The sequence below is a fragment of the Seriola dumerili genome, unplaced genomic scaffold (assembly GCF_002260705.1).
Source record: "Seriola dumerili isolate Sdu_G_001 unplaced genomic scaffold, Sdu_1.0 BDQW01001087.1, whole genome shotgun sequence".
Classification (NCBI taxonomy): domain Eukaryota; kingdom Metazoa; phylum Chordata; class Actinopteri; order Carangiformes; family Carangidae; genus Seriola; species Seriola dumerili.
Genome location: NW_019175342.1, coordinates 104,231 through 122,575, shown reverse-complemented (window position 1 = coordinate 122,575; position 18,345 = coordinate 104,231). Strand labels below are relative to the sequence as shown.

At 39.0% G+C, this 18,345-nt stretch overlaps 1 protein-coding gene across 1 annotated transcript; it reads left to right on the top strand.

The window, feature by feature from the left end:
• Positions 1-14,709: 14,709 nt before the first annotated feature.
• On the top strand, positions 14,710-16,561 carry LOC111237693 (sialidase-3-like). Its single transcript, XM_022766890.1, has 2 exons — positions 14,710-15,033; positions 15,153-16,561. The coding sequence occupies exons 1-2, from the start codon at positions 14,836-14,838 to the stop codon at positions 16,065-16,067; spliced, it is 1,113 nt and encodes a 370-aa protein (XP_022622611.1). The 5' UTR covers positions 14,710-14,835; the 3' UTR covers positions 16,068-16,561.
• Positions 16,562-18,345: the final 1,784 nt, after the last annotated feature.

The window sequence follows — 18,345 nt, the reverse complement described above, 5'->3', positions numbered from 1 at the left end:
TTTCATGCCTTACTATACTGTGACGTTTTTCATGCCTTACTATATTATGACATTTTTTTTTTGCCTTAATATACTATGATGTTCTTATGCTTTACTAAAATGTCATATTTTTATAATGTTTTTTATGCCTTCCAATGCTATGAGGTTTAGTATGATGTTTTTATGAGGTTTTTTATGCAGTACTATACTATGACATTTTTTATGCCTTATTATACTATGACATAATTTTTGCCTTGTTATACTATTGCTACACTATTGCTATTATGACGTTTCTTATTCATTACTACACTATGAGGCTTTTTACGACCTATTGTTATATGACGCTTTTATGCCTTTTTTGTAATGTTTTTCATACCTTGCTGTATTATGATTTTTTCATGCCTTACTATAGTATGGTGTTTTTATGATTTCCTACTATACTATGACTTTATCATAACTTTTTTTATTTCTTACCATACTATGACCTTCTTTATGCCTTTTGATTATGTTATGACATTATGATCTTTTTTATGCCTTATTATATTATTACCTTTTCATTATGTTTTTATGCCTTACTTTACTATGACATTTTTATGCCGTCCTACATTATGACGTATTAGCCAGAGCATTTTTTTACCCTCAGCAGAATGATAAGGGGTACATCTAGACCATTCTCCAGCGCTGACATAACACTGTGAAGATCCTACTGATAGTTGGCCCTACAACCCTACAAGGAGTACATATATCACCAAGCTAGACAGAAATATTTAGCCACATGTGGGTGAATTTTGATGTGCCACTTTCTGGTGTGACTGTACCTTTTAAAATGTTTTTTTCTGAGCAGTGGACACTGTGGCCGCTAACAGCACATTAAATATCTTTTCATTTCTCTGAATTATCAATTAATTTGCTTTAAAGACGTCATCACTGGTTGACCTAATCTAAAATGTTGTGTAACAGTAGTTACAAGTACATAAAACTGATGAAGAAATGTCAGTTATACATTGATTGATGTAAAGTTAGCTATTAACATCAGCCACCATAAGCTACTAGTCATACCACACCAAGTAAGGCTGTGATGGAAAGCCCCTAAGGTTTTCATTTGTAACAGAAAGAATTACTCCTTCCAAAAGTTTTATTGTCTCACTTTAAATATATAAGAAATAAGAGTAAGTGGAGAAAAAAATGATAGGCCACAGAAAAAACAAAATTTTTCCATTTTTAAACACAGTATTCTTATGACAGAAACATTTTTCACCCTGACAGAATACAATGTGAGTCTTAAAAGTCATAAGAACATGCACTAAGGGCATAGACACACACGCACATGCCCAAGAAAACACACACACACTCCCCAAAGTCGGCTCCATGGCCACGTTTCCTCAATGTCATGTAAACACTATTGTGTGTCGGGTGATAGGGATCACTGGGACCTAATTGTTTGAGGCACTATTCGCAGTGCATTGCATGGAGAAAGTGACAAACAATGCTGCGAGCGCTGGCCTGGACAGACGCTCTCTCTCTCTCCTCCTTTGCTGTGACAGATGTCCACTCTGTTTATTTTTCCTTATTGTCCTGGAGACCAGCCATCCAGCCACAGACAACAAGAAGAGTTTCATGTCATGGAGAAGACTCAGGTCAAGTGAGGATGGGTTTACACTGCCAGCCTTGAATCTGATCTCAACCACCTACATTAACATGATGTAAAGCATGTGTCCACCGCATTAGCAATCAGCAGGTGTTTGATTAAACTACAGGTGTCAAAGGGATTACTGGAAAACAGTCCAAGGGCATTTTGAAATATTAGTAATACTTCATAAACACGAGCAAACAGATTTATTTAAAATGTTTTGTAAGCTATTAAAATGACAGATGTTTTTTTCTGGTGTGAAATATATAAGAGAATTGTTGAATGGAGTAGAGCACGATTGCATCTATACTGTTACTGTTACTTACACCTTTACATAGGCCTACTGTAGGTTCAAATACATAAGCACAAAGTTAAAAGCATTGAACTAATGTAACACTGTGAGACTCATGATGGACTTTTTTAGGAAAAAATCTAATCAAACTTTATTCAGAACAACCAGAGAATATATATTCTTATTTCACATTTGTAGTAGCTCTCCTCAACACCTGTAAACAGACTTTGATGTGTAGATTTGGTGGAGTTCCCCTTTAAGTTGATGAGAGCGATCATTCATGCATGAGACAAGTGTATCCGCTTCATCTCAAGCAAATCAAACATAAATTATATATTTTATCCTCAGTTCTGATCTGCAGCATCAAAAACTGTAGATTTAGATAGAAACTCTTGCTTCACAAATAGAACTTGAAACAGCCCAGTAGAGTAGCAAGGAGCTTTATTTTTATCTTCTTGCTGTATAAAGTTCATGGTGATCATGATTACTGTAACGACACCTCATACAGTGTCAGCCACATGTCGACGGTCACACATCGCTCCGTTCCCAGGATGCACCTGGCGAGGGGCGAGCGGGCGGACGCAAGGGACAGCTGTTTCCTGTGCATACTTCCTGGTTTGGCAGAGCGGAGGGGGGAGGGTTGGGGGGGTCGGGGGGGGGGGGGGGTGGGGGGGTGGAGGGTCTGTGCAATTGGTGGATTAGGGTGATGGTGAGGCCTTTTCCAAACAGGATATGTCTGCCACAGCCACAGGTGTGAGGGTACAGACGCTCTGCAACCTCATATTTACATACATCTCTAAAAACATACAATAACACAAACAATCAAATAGTCACCCGACTGATCGGAAGGGAGGGAACATGGAGAGAAGTGGAAGAAAAAGTAGAGAAGGATGAAATAAAAAGTATATGGAGAAAAAAAGAAAGTAAAGTGGAATAGACATGGGGGGGTTCTCCTTTATTGTCTCCTGCCTCAGAATAGACTCACCCAGCTGGGAGGGAGAGCGCGGCCGGTGGGCTAATCAGAGCATAATGGGCTCAATCAATAGTTTCCTTGATTGCACACATACTTCACATTCCACGTCAACAGTTGAACATGAGCCAGAAAAGCAGCACAGCAGTACAAAATTTACAAAGCCATGATGTTTCACTGCAAGGCATTTCTTAAGTACAAAGAGTATGTTACTATGTTTTTTACAGTTCCCAAGATTTTGTATAAATTTTGTTCAGGTAGGCATATGGGATGTGTGCACATGCCGTGTAATGTGTCTGAAGAAAATATTGACTGATAATGAGGATAACTAGGTAAATACTGGCCTCTTTGACCCATGGCTACAGTCATTTAGCTACTGATTATGTGTACAGACTGTCTGCAGAAGACGATGAGACTTTTTATATTTTTGCATAAATAGACCGCTGTGTTAACCTCTGTTTGTTATTTACATCCAATAAGTTAGTACAATTAATCAAAATTTTATTTAGGCTACTCTTTTGTTCTCTATCTTATTTTTCAATTCCCACTTATGTTTCTCCTTTTTGGTCTTTGTCGAAGTTTAATAACTTCCATCCATTCCCTATTTTTCCCATTGCACATTTGCTTTTAATAATAATATTACCAGAGAAATCTAACCACCACACAGGAAGGGAGAATTAACATATGGGAAACATATTGTACACACTGTAAAACCAAACCTGGGTGTAAAAAAATACAAAAAGACCAAGGTGAATGTAACAAAACTAATAATCAAGTGTAGTGTGTGTGGAGTTAGTGCAATTTAACTGTTGAGCACTTTAACTGTAAACTGTGGTTGTCTTATAGGAATGAGTCCATGTTTTACTAAAATAAGCACCAGGTTGAGGCTTTTCAGGATAATTTTATCCCAAGTTGATTCTTCATTTGGGTAGAAAGTCAGTGAAGATGAGCAGGAGATGAGATGATACAGTTGAGATCCAGCCCAGTACCTCTCACAGGGAGGACTAGTCTGACTCATCTGACCTTGAGGCCTCAGTCTGATCATTGACTCTGAAGCTCCATCAGCTGCGCGGGATTACGTGCAGAACTTTACGAGTGCGCTGTGGCTTCTCGAACGGCCAACACGCATTCACTTCCACTTTTGGCAGCACAACTACAAATATTTCCATATGAGATGTGGACTGACAATAGCCTGTGTGAGTGTCTATGTGTATATGTATGTGTGTGTGCTCAGTTCACTGTGTCAGAGTGCCATAGATGTGTGTTTTAATGGCGGATGGCTGAGTTCGTGATTGCCACCAAGCATACCCACATAAACTAAAAAAGTGTGTGCGCGCGCGCGCGTGTGTGTGTGTGTGTGTGTGTGTGTGTGTGTGTGTGTGTGTGTGTGTGTGTGTGTGTGAGATGGGTCTGCCCTTAGGTCACAATGACACTGTGTGGAACAACAGCGTATTGTGTCTTCCTCTCTCATATTTCTCATCATCAGCACTGCCGCCATCCAAATTCCACTGGTGTGTTCACAGCGTGGCGGAGGGACTCGGCCCCTGTTGTCAAGCCCCATCCTACAATAATAGGAAACACAGCATCGGTTTTCCACTTTCTCTCTCACTTTTCACTGCTAATTCAAAATATATGAGTTCCTGTTTGGAACTCCCTCGCTCTGGACTTGATTGTTTGTTTTGGATAAACGCTACATGCAGTTTGCTCTTCTGCTTTTATACACACTGTATATGCCAATGTACACAACTCTCCATGGTCATAAGAAACATACCAGTCAGTCTAATTCAGTCTGAGTGACTAATTCTGAAATACAGGGGCTGCCTCCTGTTCCACTACTCTACTTCTGAAGAGACACCCTATTCACTCACACTCAAACACGTACATTCAGACTCAGAACCAAGCTTTTATGGATAAGAAGTATTTTTTTGTCTGGTTTTGATTAAATAATGACTAACCTTAAAACTTAAAGTTATAATGTTTCATCATCACCATACACAATGTTATGTTTCCATCTGTTGTCCATCACAGGATCTGACTTAAACTGACCTCAGACTACAGGAGTTTGGGGCAAATTTATCTTTGATAAATTATCTTGATCTGTACCAATGTTCGGCCCAGATTATCTGGTACTGTCAGGGTTCTCAAACCTCCCTTACTTGAACTGAGTCCGAAATTTCAAAATGTAAATGATAATAAACTTTATTTTTTATTTCATACACCAAGTGATTCACAATAAAAAAAAGACATGCAACGAACATAAAAAACATGTTCAAAACATTAAAGGAAATGAGACAGAAAATAAAACCCACTAGACCTGATTTTCACCAGAATTTAAAGTTTACCGACATATTCACCAAAATATCACAGCCATGACCTCAGCAGCTGCCCAGTACTACCACAGTCCGCTCTGTTGGCCTCTGAGCAGCCATTGGAGCAGTTGTGAGTCAAGGTTCATGCTCAAATGCACCTCAGTATTGATAATTAGCCGGTCTACAGTCTCTAGCCATGCACCTGTTCTGCACCGATCTTTTGTCATAATGCTGCTCCACTTGTCTTCCCTACAGTTCCTTGTAAGGAAACTGCCCTCCACAGGGTTACACAGCAGAGTCAGTCTTCAAGATTTACAATGATTAATTGTCATTCAATGCAAACTTACAAACTGACCATCAAGATATCTTTTTCAAAGTCTTCCAACCGACAAGGCCAACCACCCGTCTGCATACATGCTTGTGAACATCCCTACTGCTGATATATACTAGTTTTCATTATTTTAGTTAGTGAGATGTAAAGATTCAGCTGTTGTCTTTCTTACTGTCTACTGTGCCGTTGTGATTGTTTCAGTGCATTCATCACTTCACCACTAGATGGAGACAAAGGCTAATTATAGAGTTTTTGAAGGGATATTTTTATCATTTTCCCTGTCTGTTTGTCATAGTATTGAATGTTTATAGTCACAATTACATTTTTGCTGTGATGAAATGAGTTTAAAAACAGAAAAAGCTCACGTTAAACCACGGATCATGCAATTTTTCTTGCAACTGATGACAGATGACTACAGATCATCAGGTGTATGATTTGAGCTGGCAATAGCAATAGCCAATAACCATAATATTGTAAGAGAGTATAAAAATGTCAATCCATGCCATGTATACAAAGAAAATTATGAAAATTTTAGTGCCCCTTTAATTCTTTAATTTAGAAAGTTTAGCATGTAAGTTAAACTCTTAACTGTCAAGTAGAAACTGCTTCAATACTTTTAAATCAACATTTAGAAACTGAATTTTCCCCAGTTTTGTCTCAAATGGAAAAAGCCTCAACTCACAATCCTGAACAAGTGCTTCCACTCCCTTGATAAAAAAAATAGGACACAGTTATTTTCTATCCATATTTCCACATATGAACGTGTGCTGTTAACTGAGGGATTGTTGAGTGCCATGATATCTGTTACAGTTATAAACAGGCAATTTGATTATCATGTTTATGAGCTGTCAGAAACATATAAACAGAAATAATTCTACCTTGTACACTAAAAATTTACACTTTGCATTCAATTTCCATTTTTCTGCATTTTATTATTGTTTGTGTAAATGCAAGTACAGTTCTTTTTTTGTCTACATGACATCGTGTAATGCACACACACACACACACACACACACACACACACACACACACACACACACACACGCTCTCTGCTGGTGGGCCACTGCTGCACCGCTTAGTGTGTGGGTGGTCTGGACCAGGTGGAGGAGAGAGGGATTAACACCAGGCCTGCCTAAAGGAAAAAGAAGGAGAGAGAGAGATACAGAAAACAAGAGATGGAGGAGAGATAGACATCTGTCTGCCAGATGTTAGGTTTGGTGGTTTATGAAATACAGAGAAGGGAATGAAAAAGTTTTTGGTCATGGGGCTCAGTGACAACTGGACGCATTGTGACTGAAATAACGTTCAACCTTGACTGAAGAAGGAGGAGAGGGAGGGTCTCTCTACTTTGTGTGTGTGTGTGTCTGTTTGCTCTGGTCGTCTGTCATTTGGTTTTATTCATAACACAAACACATCCACACATGCGAACACTTGCTCTCTATCCGTCTCTTCTTCCGTTCCCGGAGGAACTTCTGTAGGCGGCTATTATACAGTATAAACCATTGATGACCACCTGTCAAAACATGTCCAGTTACTGTGTGTGTGTGTTTAGGAAGGTGTTGATGGGAGGGAATGAGACAGGTTGAACTTCCAGAGGAACAAAAGACTGATTGTAATCCAGATTTTAACCCTACGTAACATAATTATCATGCTTTTTAGTTTTAAACATGATAAAAAATTTGATAGCCTTCTGTCTTCTTCACACTTTCCTGCTTTTAAATACCAAAAACCTGCAGAACACCTCAACAGCATTTTTATACTTACTAGAAAAACACATGTAAAAATATTACATGTATTTATTTATTTTTTATCTTTGAATTATTATCTTCTGTATTTATTTTTCTAATTCCTACTTTTAGTGCTTTAAGTGCTTCCCGAACAAACTCATCTGATGGTTTAGTGTCTTTGTGCAATATTAAAAAACACAAATAACATTACACCATGATATCATTATATGTGCATATATAATCAAATATACTAAACTTGAATAATAAAAATTATACAAGAAAGAAAACCAATCTTTTCCCAATTTTTTCACTCACAAAATTAAATAAGTCAGTTGCCAGCTAAAACACATATTTTCTACCTTCACTCTGACTATTTGTGGTGTTCAATTTCTGCATTTGGCCAGTACACAATGTATATATGACTTATATGCAGTGCCCCTCTGAGGTTCAGCTTTGGTTGAGCATCTTTTTTCTTAGTACCTATGTATTTCTTTCCTCTGCAGTGTGTGTGTGTGTGTGTGTGTGTGTGTGTGCGCGCGTGCGCGTGCATGCATGTGTGTGTGCGCGTGCGTGCGTGCGTGCGCGCGCCTGTGGTTTACAGCTGTTTACATAGCTAACAGTGGGTGAGCCCTGTTCAACAAACCCTACCTCTGGGATTCAGGCATTCTGGAGGGCTATAAACTCTGGATGAAAGCTGAAGCCAAATTAATAAAGTTTAACAGGATAAAGATGTGGCTTGTTACACAGCACGACATTGAAAATGCCCTCCTAAATGACAGAAAACCATCTGTATTTATGAGTTCCTGGCCATAGAACATCATATAAAGAAGAGTTTGCTTTTATATAGGTCCTACTTGCATTAAAGGTGCTATATGTAAGTGTTTTAATTTATAACATTCATAAATGTACTCAAATCATCAACAGAATATGAAGAAATATCAGTTTTAATGTTATGTCAAGGATGTCTATTTATTGTTGTGCAGAGATATCTAATTAAGCAGCTAGCACCAGTCCGCCCCGTCACGTAATACCACTGTGTACCTTAAAAGGTGATGGTGAGTCACTGTAGCGTCAGCAAGAGAGGATGAAGAAGTGCAGAGACTCAGAGGGCGTATTCTTTTGTCTTGTAAACACAACAATAGCTGAACCTCTTGGAAAGCAACCATCACTACCACCCACTCCCAATGAGAAACCTTATTCCGCGTTAAAGAAAAGAAGTGATAGAAATAGAACTAGCAAAACAAGTTAACATTGGTGTGCTTTCCAACACTGGAGACAGCAATTGGCGAGTAAAGGAACAAAGTTTGATGCTGAGCTCATGATGTTCCTTCTACACTGGTAAGTAAACAGTTGTCAATGCTATGTTGGCTATGTAGCAATAACAAATGCTTAGGTATAACCCTTTTAGATTATTTGCCATTTCCCTACAGGGCCTTTACCTTATCCCTCATATTTCTCCCCACTGGCTCAGTTGACCTCATCGATCTCTCTCATAATAATTAATTAAGTTAAACCAGCGAGCATGGAAAAGCAAACACACATGGATAACAGTAACTGAGGCCTCAATCCATGTTCACTCCAACTAAGCTACAATGGCGAGGTGTGTTACCTGGCACTGTTTAAAGTTATTTTCGTTGATTCTCTGGTTATTGGGTGCTATTAGGTTTTATTCCACCTGGCACTGTAATAGTTGTTCTTTCGAAGCTGAGCAGTGAAACTTGCCGCACAAGTTATAGAGCAATAAAGGCTGGGAAATAAAGTGCCTGGATTCCTTTAAAAACTCGGTGTTATCTCATGTAATTACTTGGATTGTGAATATAGAGAAGCTTACCGATATGAGAAGTGTGTGTGGGCCTGTGTGGGTGTTTAGGCGCGTGAGTGCGCGTACAAATCTATGAAAGTGCATGATGTGTTTTAAGCATGTGGGAGGTGAGCACTCAGAGGTGGTGGGAGCCTAAAACCTGGACAAAATGCCTTTTGGCTTTGTGAGTGAAAGATGTAACTAATAGAAAACTTTTTAGGCAACATCTGACACAAAAGCAGAAGTCTGTCCTCTAAATCCCTGTTTACATCTCCAATTTTGCAGCAGTTCAGACATTTGTGCTCTTTGACAGCTGTTTTCCCAAGATAACTGAGTCAATCAGGGTTTTGTGGATTTAAGAATGAAGATGGCATCATCCTGAAAAGAGGCAGAAAAATAGCTGCAAATGTAAATGGCAGTGATGCAGCCACACATAATTTTAAGTCTTATTGATATAATATTTTTTAAAGTAAGATATGCTCCACATGACAAACATTAAACATATTTTTTTGGTCTCTCGGGGGCAGAAACAAGTTGTGAACACAACATTGACATATTATCACCTTTTAAGTTGATATGTCAAACATGTTAGCAAAATGAAAATACAAAAAAATTTAATGCAATATTACAATAAAAATATCAATTACAGCCGCTATAAGTTAACTGCTCCTAACAACCGCTACTGCAGCTTTCACATTGACTGTCGGATGCATACATCATCTGCAACTGAGGTAGGTCAAATAAACAACCCCTCACAAACAGGGCTAATATGGACACAGTGTTAGATTTATAGATAGACCTGTGATTTTGCCTCACTCATTTTTACACATTTCACCTGTCAAAACGAACACCACAGGTAAAACCCAGACGTGAGAGTGTGAGAGCCCTGCAGCTGTCACAAACTTCTCTGCAATATCTGAATCATTTGTGAACTGCGATGCTTCCACCATTTACAATCTGCCTGTAAGCAGCACTTACAGGTAGATCGCAAATCATTTCTAAGAACCGAGTTCCTGACATCTAAAGCAAGGCAAGTCTGGTCTTTCCCACACAAGAAAGAATATTACCTGTCACATACTTTCTCCCTGTGTAGACTAACCATCAACTTTGCTTTAAAATAAAGAAAGTCAGATATTTCCATGTAACTACAACTTGAGGGCAACTCTTCTACTTTTATCACCTGTTTGCTTTGTCAGACAAATTCGAATAAAAAGTAGACTCAAGTTTTGACTGAAGCATTGATTGCTTTTTAAAGCCATTTTTGTTTTTTTGTTTTTTTTTGTTTTTTTCAGATGTAATTTTCCTTTCATTCCGCCACATGAATCAGGCTAACATGAACAAATACTGAACAGTTCATAGAAACACGTAGCCTGACAGACAGGATCTTTCCTCTCTGCTGCAGTAACAGATGAGCATGAGATTCAAAGCATGCTGTGAATGGATTTGTCCATCAGATTTGACGGGTGCACACACACACACACACAGACACACACACATACACCGACACACAGAATTGTATGTACACGAGTCACATGCCACTAGCAGCCTGAAGTGAAACACCCAGGAAAGGTTGTATTTGTGTATTTGTATGGTCAGAAATCTGCTACAAATCTGGCAACCATATGCTGGGAAATATTCAGCTTTCATGTCTTTCAACTTGGCCATTTCTTTTGTTTTAGAAAAGAGTCTGCTTCTCTACACATGTGCATCTCCGTTGCTTCATAATCTTATTGTTTTTGAAGTGAATCCTAGCGTTGTGTGGTTGCTGACAGGGCTCAACTTAGGGAGGCCTTCTGCTGTGTGAGTGAACATTTTGGAGATTATGATGATTCAAAGGGACAACACATTCACTTATGTTTGCAACAAGTTGTCAATAACCAGGGAATGTATCACAGATTGATTCCATATATATATATATATGTACTATAAGGCCAATGTAGCTCTGTAAACTGTATATTAGTCAAAACATTTAGAGTATACTGTGGCATCCAATAGATTATCACTGGGTGCTGCCCTGTGGCACCAGATCCTCAGTAGCCCTGAAGGCTCCATGTTAGAGGTGTGACAATTAATTTCTTTTGTATTTATTTACAAATGTATTTGTCAATGAAACAAAACAAAAAAAACACAAAAACAAAATATAAACTAGAATTGGGGATCTCAAATCCCCTGAAATCATGACTCTTGTATTTTGTTTAGTATTTATTATTTTTACAGTATTTTCTTTTCTATAAATAATAATATTTATAGAGAAATATTATGACATAAAACATTCATGACTATGATATGCAAAAAACAAAAACAAAAAAAACAAAACAAAAAACAAAACATTTAACTCAGTATTTGTTAAGAGTTAAACACTATACACTCTGATAACATGCTCCATAGGACTGTGTGGGTGTGGCTTGATCAAATGTGATTCACAGTAACCAAGAAAACCCACAGACTGTCACCAACTCATTGCAATTCAGCATTGTGTTGAGTCTTGGGGGTTGACGTCATCACCACTCACATGCTGCTGTGTTGTACTTGCGGAGATGGCAGATTTATTGTTCTGGTGAAGAGGTAATGAAGATATGATTTGCTGGAACTTCCATAGCCATGGATTCAGCATTACCAACTTGCAAAACCAGCGTGATGCATACACACAAAATTGGCAAACAGGACAAGGCAGCCAACTACAAAAAAAAGTTGTAAAGCTCACATATGAGCACAGGAAAGAGCAAGCAAGGTTGAAGGGCTGTATGCTTTTATGAGAGCTGAGAGTCAACCAGGGTGGTCCTTCACTCCATGCTCAGATGGTAGGCCTGTCAACACAACACAACAGCAGAAAAAATAAATCATCACGTTCCTCCGAAGCTCTCCCTATTGCCGGAACTCCTTCCTGATCTGACCAGTGCAGTAGAAGAGGGGGAGGAGGAGGGATGTTTAGGTCTTCTGCTACAACAGCAAAGCTGCTTTTGATTCTGACCGTGCCCCTGCCTCTGTCTTCCCAGCAGACACCGGACGTCAGAAAGACATTGGACTGTACCAGATATTAAACTTTGGTTTGAAATGAAAATCAGGTTGACGTCAAAACAATTGACATCGTGACATTTAGCACACGTTGGGTTTTGGTCACCAGTAGAAGGTCAGTATTTTATGTGTGAAGATGGCGTTGGCATGAGACACTTGGAAGACATTAGATTTTGGTTTGTTAAGAACACAACTTAAGATGAACAATATATCATCAGCTGTCAGTATTGTATGTCCAATTGACATCGGCATTAGATGTTGTCCTGACATTGGATTTTGGTCACCCGACATCAAAACCTACATTCAACCAAATATCAACGTCTAACAGCATTGGTGGCCATCTGCGTGCCTGCAGGGTTACTTTTCATTCCCCTGTTATTCCTTTTTACTTCTCCTTCTCACTACCCAGACCTGAGAGCTGTTTATTTTCGCTGATTCTTCCACTTTTATTTGCTAAAAACCAGTTCAAACTAGTCAGTTTGAACCCAATGGCAGCTGCTGTTGTGAATATATTTGGAAAAAGTCCGATCCAAAAATATTCAAGAATTATCAAGCCAGAACTCAGTAATGAACCCCCCCCCCCCCCGTCTCTGGTACCCCTGGCTTTGGTCTACAGCACCTGTCAGCTCTACTTTTTTTATGAGCACTGGAGGCAGGAGTGGATACAGAGCAGCAGGGCAGAGCGGTTTGGAGGGAGGAGAAGTATAGGGAAGTGGGAGGAGGAGAGGAAAGGGGGATATTTGTGATATTTATGGGCTGCAGGGTGGTACACAGTGCAGCATACAGCACAGCGTTGTATGGCACTGCTGAAGCTTTCAGGGACCAGCTCTCTCAACAGATCTTAGTTTCTATTTCATACTGTGCAGAAACGCCACAGCTGCCCTCAAGGATGTTTTTCTCAAGTTATCATCCATCTAAAATTCAGTTAATGACAATTGTTATTGATAGACTTTTTCGACACAGAGAGACAGAATTTTATTACACAGTCCTATTTTAGAACTGATTTGGTCTGAGGACATTCAGTGTAACCCACCACTGAAAATCTCTTCTCTATTGGGCCATTTCATTCAGCCTTTTAGTTCAGTATAAGACAAATGTACATAGGCTACCATTTTAGTCCCAGCATTTGTGTCCAATGGGTCAGAGTATCTAATGCATTTCACTGCTTCAGTATGGTGGTCTGTTTTTACTGAGGTGGGTGATGGTGGGTCTACAACAAGGCATGTCTCTGCTATATCGCGACCACAAATGCTTAACAAAACTGGAGCAAAGAGACTGATTTGACCTGTGGACTTTGTTGTGAAATCCAAAACTGCGTCACATTTGATGTGACAGTCTTCTTTCCAGCTCAAAATGAGGATGCAAATACAAAGAGTGACCAAAGCCAGAATAAAAACAAGTGGCTGCTTTTCTCTCACCCAATTAATAAGTTCAAAAGGATTAACTTAAAAGTGTATCTTAACAAATCCTCACAGGATGCTGCTAAATGAAAATAAATCAGAAATAACTGTGGACCTATTTGCCCCTCCATCTTTACATTTCAAAAACAACGCGAACACTGTGTATCAATGTCTCCGTAACACCTTGAGGGAATGTCTCCAAATTGCATACAAAGGTTCACTGGAACCCAAAGACGAACTGATTAGACTGTGGTGGTCAAAGGTAAAAGGTCAAGCTCACGGTGACCTCAGAAAAGACTTTTTAGCCATTACTCAAGAGTTCACACAGCAATTGCAACAAATTTCCCCACAAATTGTTAATATTTCATATGATTCTGGATAAATAGTAATGTACCCTGAAACTAGTCTGAGTGGTGAAGACATACAACCGTGAGGCGGTAATTCTAGTTAAATTTGATTCTTAGCATCCTCAAAAAAAAAAAAAAAAATCAATCACATTAGCGCATTCCTATTCCTGTTAAAAACTTTATCACTAATCTAATGTTTCACCACTACTTAAAAGATATTTCATACAGTCTGATACAATGATCCTCCTGTCCTGTAGTAGCCTCTTCTAGGACCAGCACTGGGAGAACTAGTCTCAGACTGGACTCTCAACATCAGATTCAAAGAAACCTGATGAAATGATTTGGTGCAAACAAGCAGTGTTGCCGACTTAGTGCCTTTTACTGACTTTTTAGAGCCCTTTAGCAACTTTCTTTCTTTCAAAAAAGCACCAGCAACAAATCTAGTGACTTATTGAATAAACCGCACACCGCTGTATGCGTCTCATTCAACTGAGTGTATGGAGGCTGGCGTGAATGAGTTTCTAACTGTCTCTCTGAGTGACCATTTTACAAGTAAATACAGCTGAAATCATAGAACAGCCATTGTTTTTAAATTATGTGTTTGGTGATTTTTGTCAGACAAACATCATTTTTAGATTTTAGCGGTGTAGAGCAATCACTAGAAATGGTGTTGAAGTTAACATGTAGTCTTAATGGGCCATGTTTCAGTCACTATTTCATTTGACATTTTCTTCAGAAGAAATTGCACAGCAACAGTTTGGCAAGTTTCTAAAGAAGTGTTGAAAAAAAGGCAAGGCTCACAAATTTGCCACATATTACGCAAGAGAGAATTTTGCAACATATATAGTTCTTGCTCTCCTCCAGCTCCAGATGGATACTTTTTCATCATTTGTCAGCAAGAATGACGATTTAGAAACTGCAGGATCCAGCCTTATAAAAGCCTCAGCAGGCAAACTTTGGTTACTGTAGAGACACACACTTCAAGTTTTTCTTTCTTCTCTATTGAGTGATCATTTTAGACACAGAAACCAAACATGGACTTCCAACCACAGAAGCAAACTGTCTTGAGATCTCATGTGTACAGGATTCCTGCTCTTTTATACGAAAGAGAAAGTGGAACTCTTCTGGCCTTTGCAGAGCAGCGGAGGACGGAAAGTGACTCCAATGCAAAGGCGCTGGTCATGAAATCAGGAAAGCTGAAGGAAGAATCCCCTGATGTGAAGACAATTGAGGTAAACAACCCCAGCAAATTTTCATCTCTGAATTACACGGGAATATGTAGTATTAATTTCACCTCCATTAAAACAGCTCTGTTCTGTTAACACAACTCTGAATGATATATATTTTCTAGTGGACAGAGTTCAAACTGGTGGAAGAGGCTCGGATTGATGGACACCGCACGATGAACCCCTGCCCAGTGTATGAGGAGAAGAGCAAAACAATCTTCCTGTTTTTCATCTGTGTTGAAGGCAATGTCTCAGAGTGGTGGCAGATAGAAAATAACACCAACAAGGCTCGTCTGTGTTACATCAGAAGTGAGGATCTTGGACAAAGTTGGAGCAAGGTAACAGATTTGACAGACACACTGGAAGAAATTAAGAACTGGGCCACGCTGGCTGTTGGTCCAGGCCATGGTCTTCAAATGAAGGGGGGTAGATTGATTGTTCCTGTTCATGCTTATGTTAAGAACAATGCACAACATGCACTCGCCCTGTACAGTGATGATTCTGGTGACCATTGGCAGTTTGGCAAAATACTTCACACAAAATCAATTGAATGTGAAATGGCAGAGTTTTTTGATGAAGAAGGCAAAAGCTTCATCTACTGCAATGCCCGTAATCAGGGCGGCAATCGAGTGGAAGCTGTCAGTGAAAATAATGGAGATGATTTTGCCAAGCGGATTGGGACACTCATTGAAACAGGTAGAGGCTGTCAGGGAAGTGTGGTCTCCTTTCCAGCTCAAAGTGAAGATGCAAATGCAGAGGGTGACCAAAGCCAGAACCCAAAGTGGCTGCTCTTCACTCACCCAAGCCATAAGTCCAGAAGGATTGATTTAGGAGTGTATCTGAACAAATCCCCACAGGATCCAAATGCATGGAGCAAACCCTGGATCATTAACCATGGACCCAGTGGTTACTCAGACCTGGCTTACATTGATGATGGTTGGTTTGTATGTCTTGTCGAGTTTGGGAAGAAGACAGAACTTGAGCAGATAGCCTCTGTGGTTTTTAACTACAAGGACATCAAGCAAGGCATTGGAGAGTAACTGACATAATGCCTTTCTCTGTCGTTTTACCATAAATGACATTCAGCTTTCACATATTAGACTTCCTGTAACCTGCTGTTCAATAAAGGTTATACTAACACATTGAAATCCAAATCACAACTGATGAATACATTAAGTGTTGGATAATGATTTACAATTTCAGCTCTTACAACCATGAAAATTATGTACAATACTGTGATGACATTTTATACTGCACTTCTCAAATGTAATTCATATGATACTGTATTTACACTGATTATGTGTTGCTTATGAAATAAAGAACAAAATACATTTTGACAAATAAATGTAATTATAAGAGCTGTCTTCACCAGTGTTTTGAATAATCAGTTCATGAAAAGTTCTGTCTGGGGAAAAAAAGCAAACAGCAGAAAACTATTTCCTGTTTTCAAAGGAAAAACAACAGTGACTCCTTGAAGCATATGTGGCAGGCAAAATGTCATTCATTGATTCATTCATCACTAATTTGTCAAACAAAGTAGTTGTGTTTTGTCTCTAAATCTAATTATAATTGTAGAAAATGGCAGTAATGACCTAAAATTATAATAAAATAAGTCAATAACAGTTTTAAGTGTCATTATATGAAAATTAGTCCATATTGAAAATGATCCATAATCAATTCTAGATCAAATAAGTAATCTGATGTATTTGGCATGACACCATTTCTTAGTGACTAAGACAAAGCAGGCTACATCTTCAAAGTAAACTGTGATAGATAGATAGATAGATAGATAGATAGATAGATAGATAGATAGATAGATAGATAGATAGATCCTTTGGCTGAGGTGTTGTATAGACAGATGGCAGTGTGAACAAAGGATCTGTTGCTGTTCTGCAGTGAAGTGAGCCACCACTGACTGATGCATCATTTCACTGCAGACGTCAAAGGACCATCAGGTCAAGTTGAACTACTGCTCTGACTTCCTCTTTGAAACTGTTGAGGATATTAACCATGACAAGTATGTATAGTGAGAAAATAATGTATTTTTACTTCTGTGGTGAAACTCCACATGTGTCCCAACTCTCAGCAAAATCCAACAAAACCTCATACGACTAGACCAACAAGTCCTCCACAACAAAACACATTGGTCCATTCCCTTTAGAACTACACACAATGATACTGCTGTTTCAAAAATACAACCATTTTCTGAAATGAAAACTCAAACGCTTGACTTGGAACACAGATGGGGGTTTCCAAAAATCAAAATCAATTTACTTAGCAAAAGGTCGGTACACGGATGAACAAAAAACACAAGGCAGACAGGTCCAAAAGGAGAAGGCTGAGGCGAGGTCATAACCGAGCAAAAGCTGTATAAGGCTAAACACTAGGAAATAAGGCTGGAACTCTTATCGCAAAGGAACAAAGACAAACTGGCCAAAGGGGAAGGGAGAATGCAGACTAAATACACTAGGAGAGGGGAGAAATTGAGACAAAAGTGCAGCACATTAGGGCAGGGAATACAGCAGCAGGAAACACACGAGGGCAGGAAGTGAAGCTGAAATGAGAGGGAGAGTTAGTGAAGTCAAAATAAAACAGGAAGTGCATAAAAAGACAAGATTTGATAAAAATAAAAAAAACTGAAAACATGCCCTAAGAAGCAGAGCTAGACCTGACAGAGGACGTTTTTCACAGCAGCACAATAATAAACACTCTGTGGCTCTGCTTCCAGAAAACTGTGTTGCCATTTCCAAACACTATGCCCACATCACCTTCCTCATTTGAATAATCAGACACATGTCATGACACATTTCAGTGTGTCCCTGGATATAGGAATTCGGCTGAAGGGGATGATGACAGGTTATGTCGAGGTAAGTGGATCAAATATAGTTAAGCTTGGTCATAAGCCTATAATTTTTCCAAAATTGATCATTCTTCTCTTTGACCTCTGTTAGTGTCGCGGGGAGCAGGATGTTGACACTCACTGAGTAACTGCTTATGTTTTACATGTCCTTCTCAGGGTAAAAAGGATGCTCCTGCTTTGTGAGTCATTTGCAACGATTACTATTACCATTGTATAACCATTTCACTGTTATTTTTTGGTTTCCTTTTTTATCTGATTCAGTTTGACTGTGGACATTTGCCCACAGTGATACTGCAGGAGCTGCACCAAGAGGCCGTACAACAGCAAAAAGAAAACATTTGTTTGCAAAGAATGCCAATATAATGCAGAGCCTACCTATGTTGTTTTTATCATCATATTGTACTGACCCTGTGTTATTAAAATAAATTGTTTTGCACATATGAAAAATATGTCTGTAG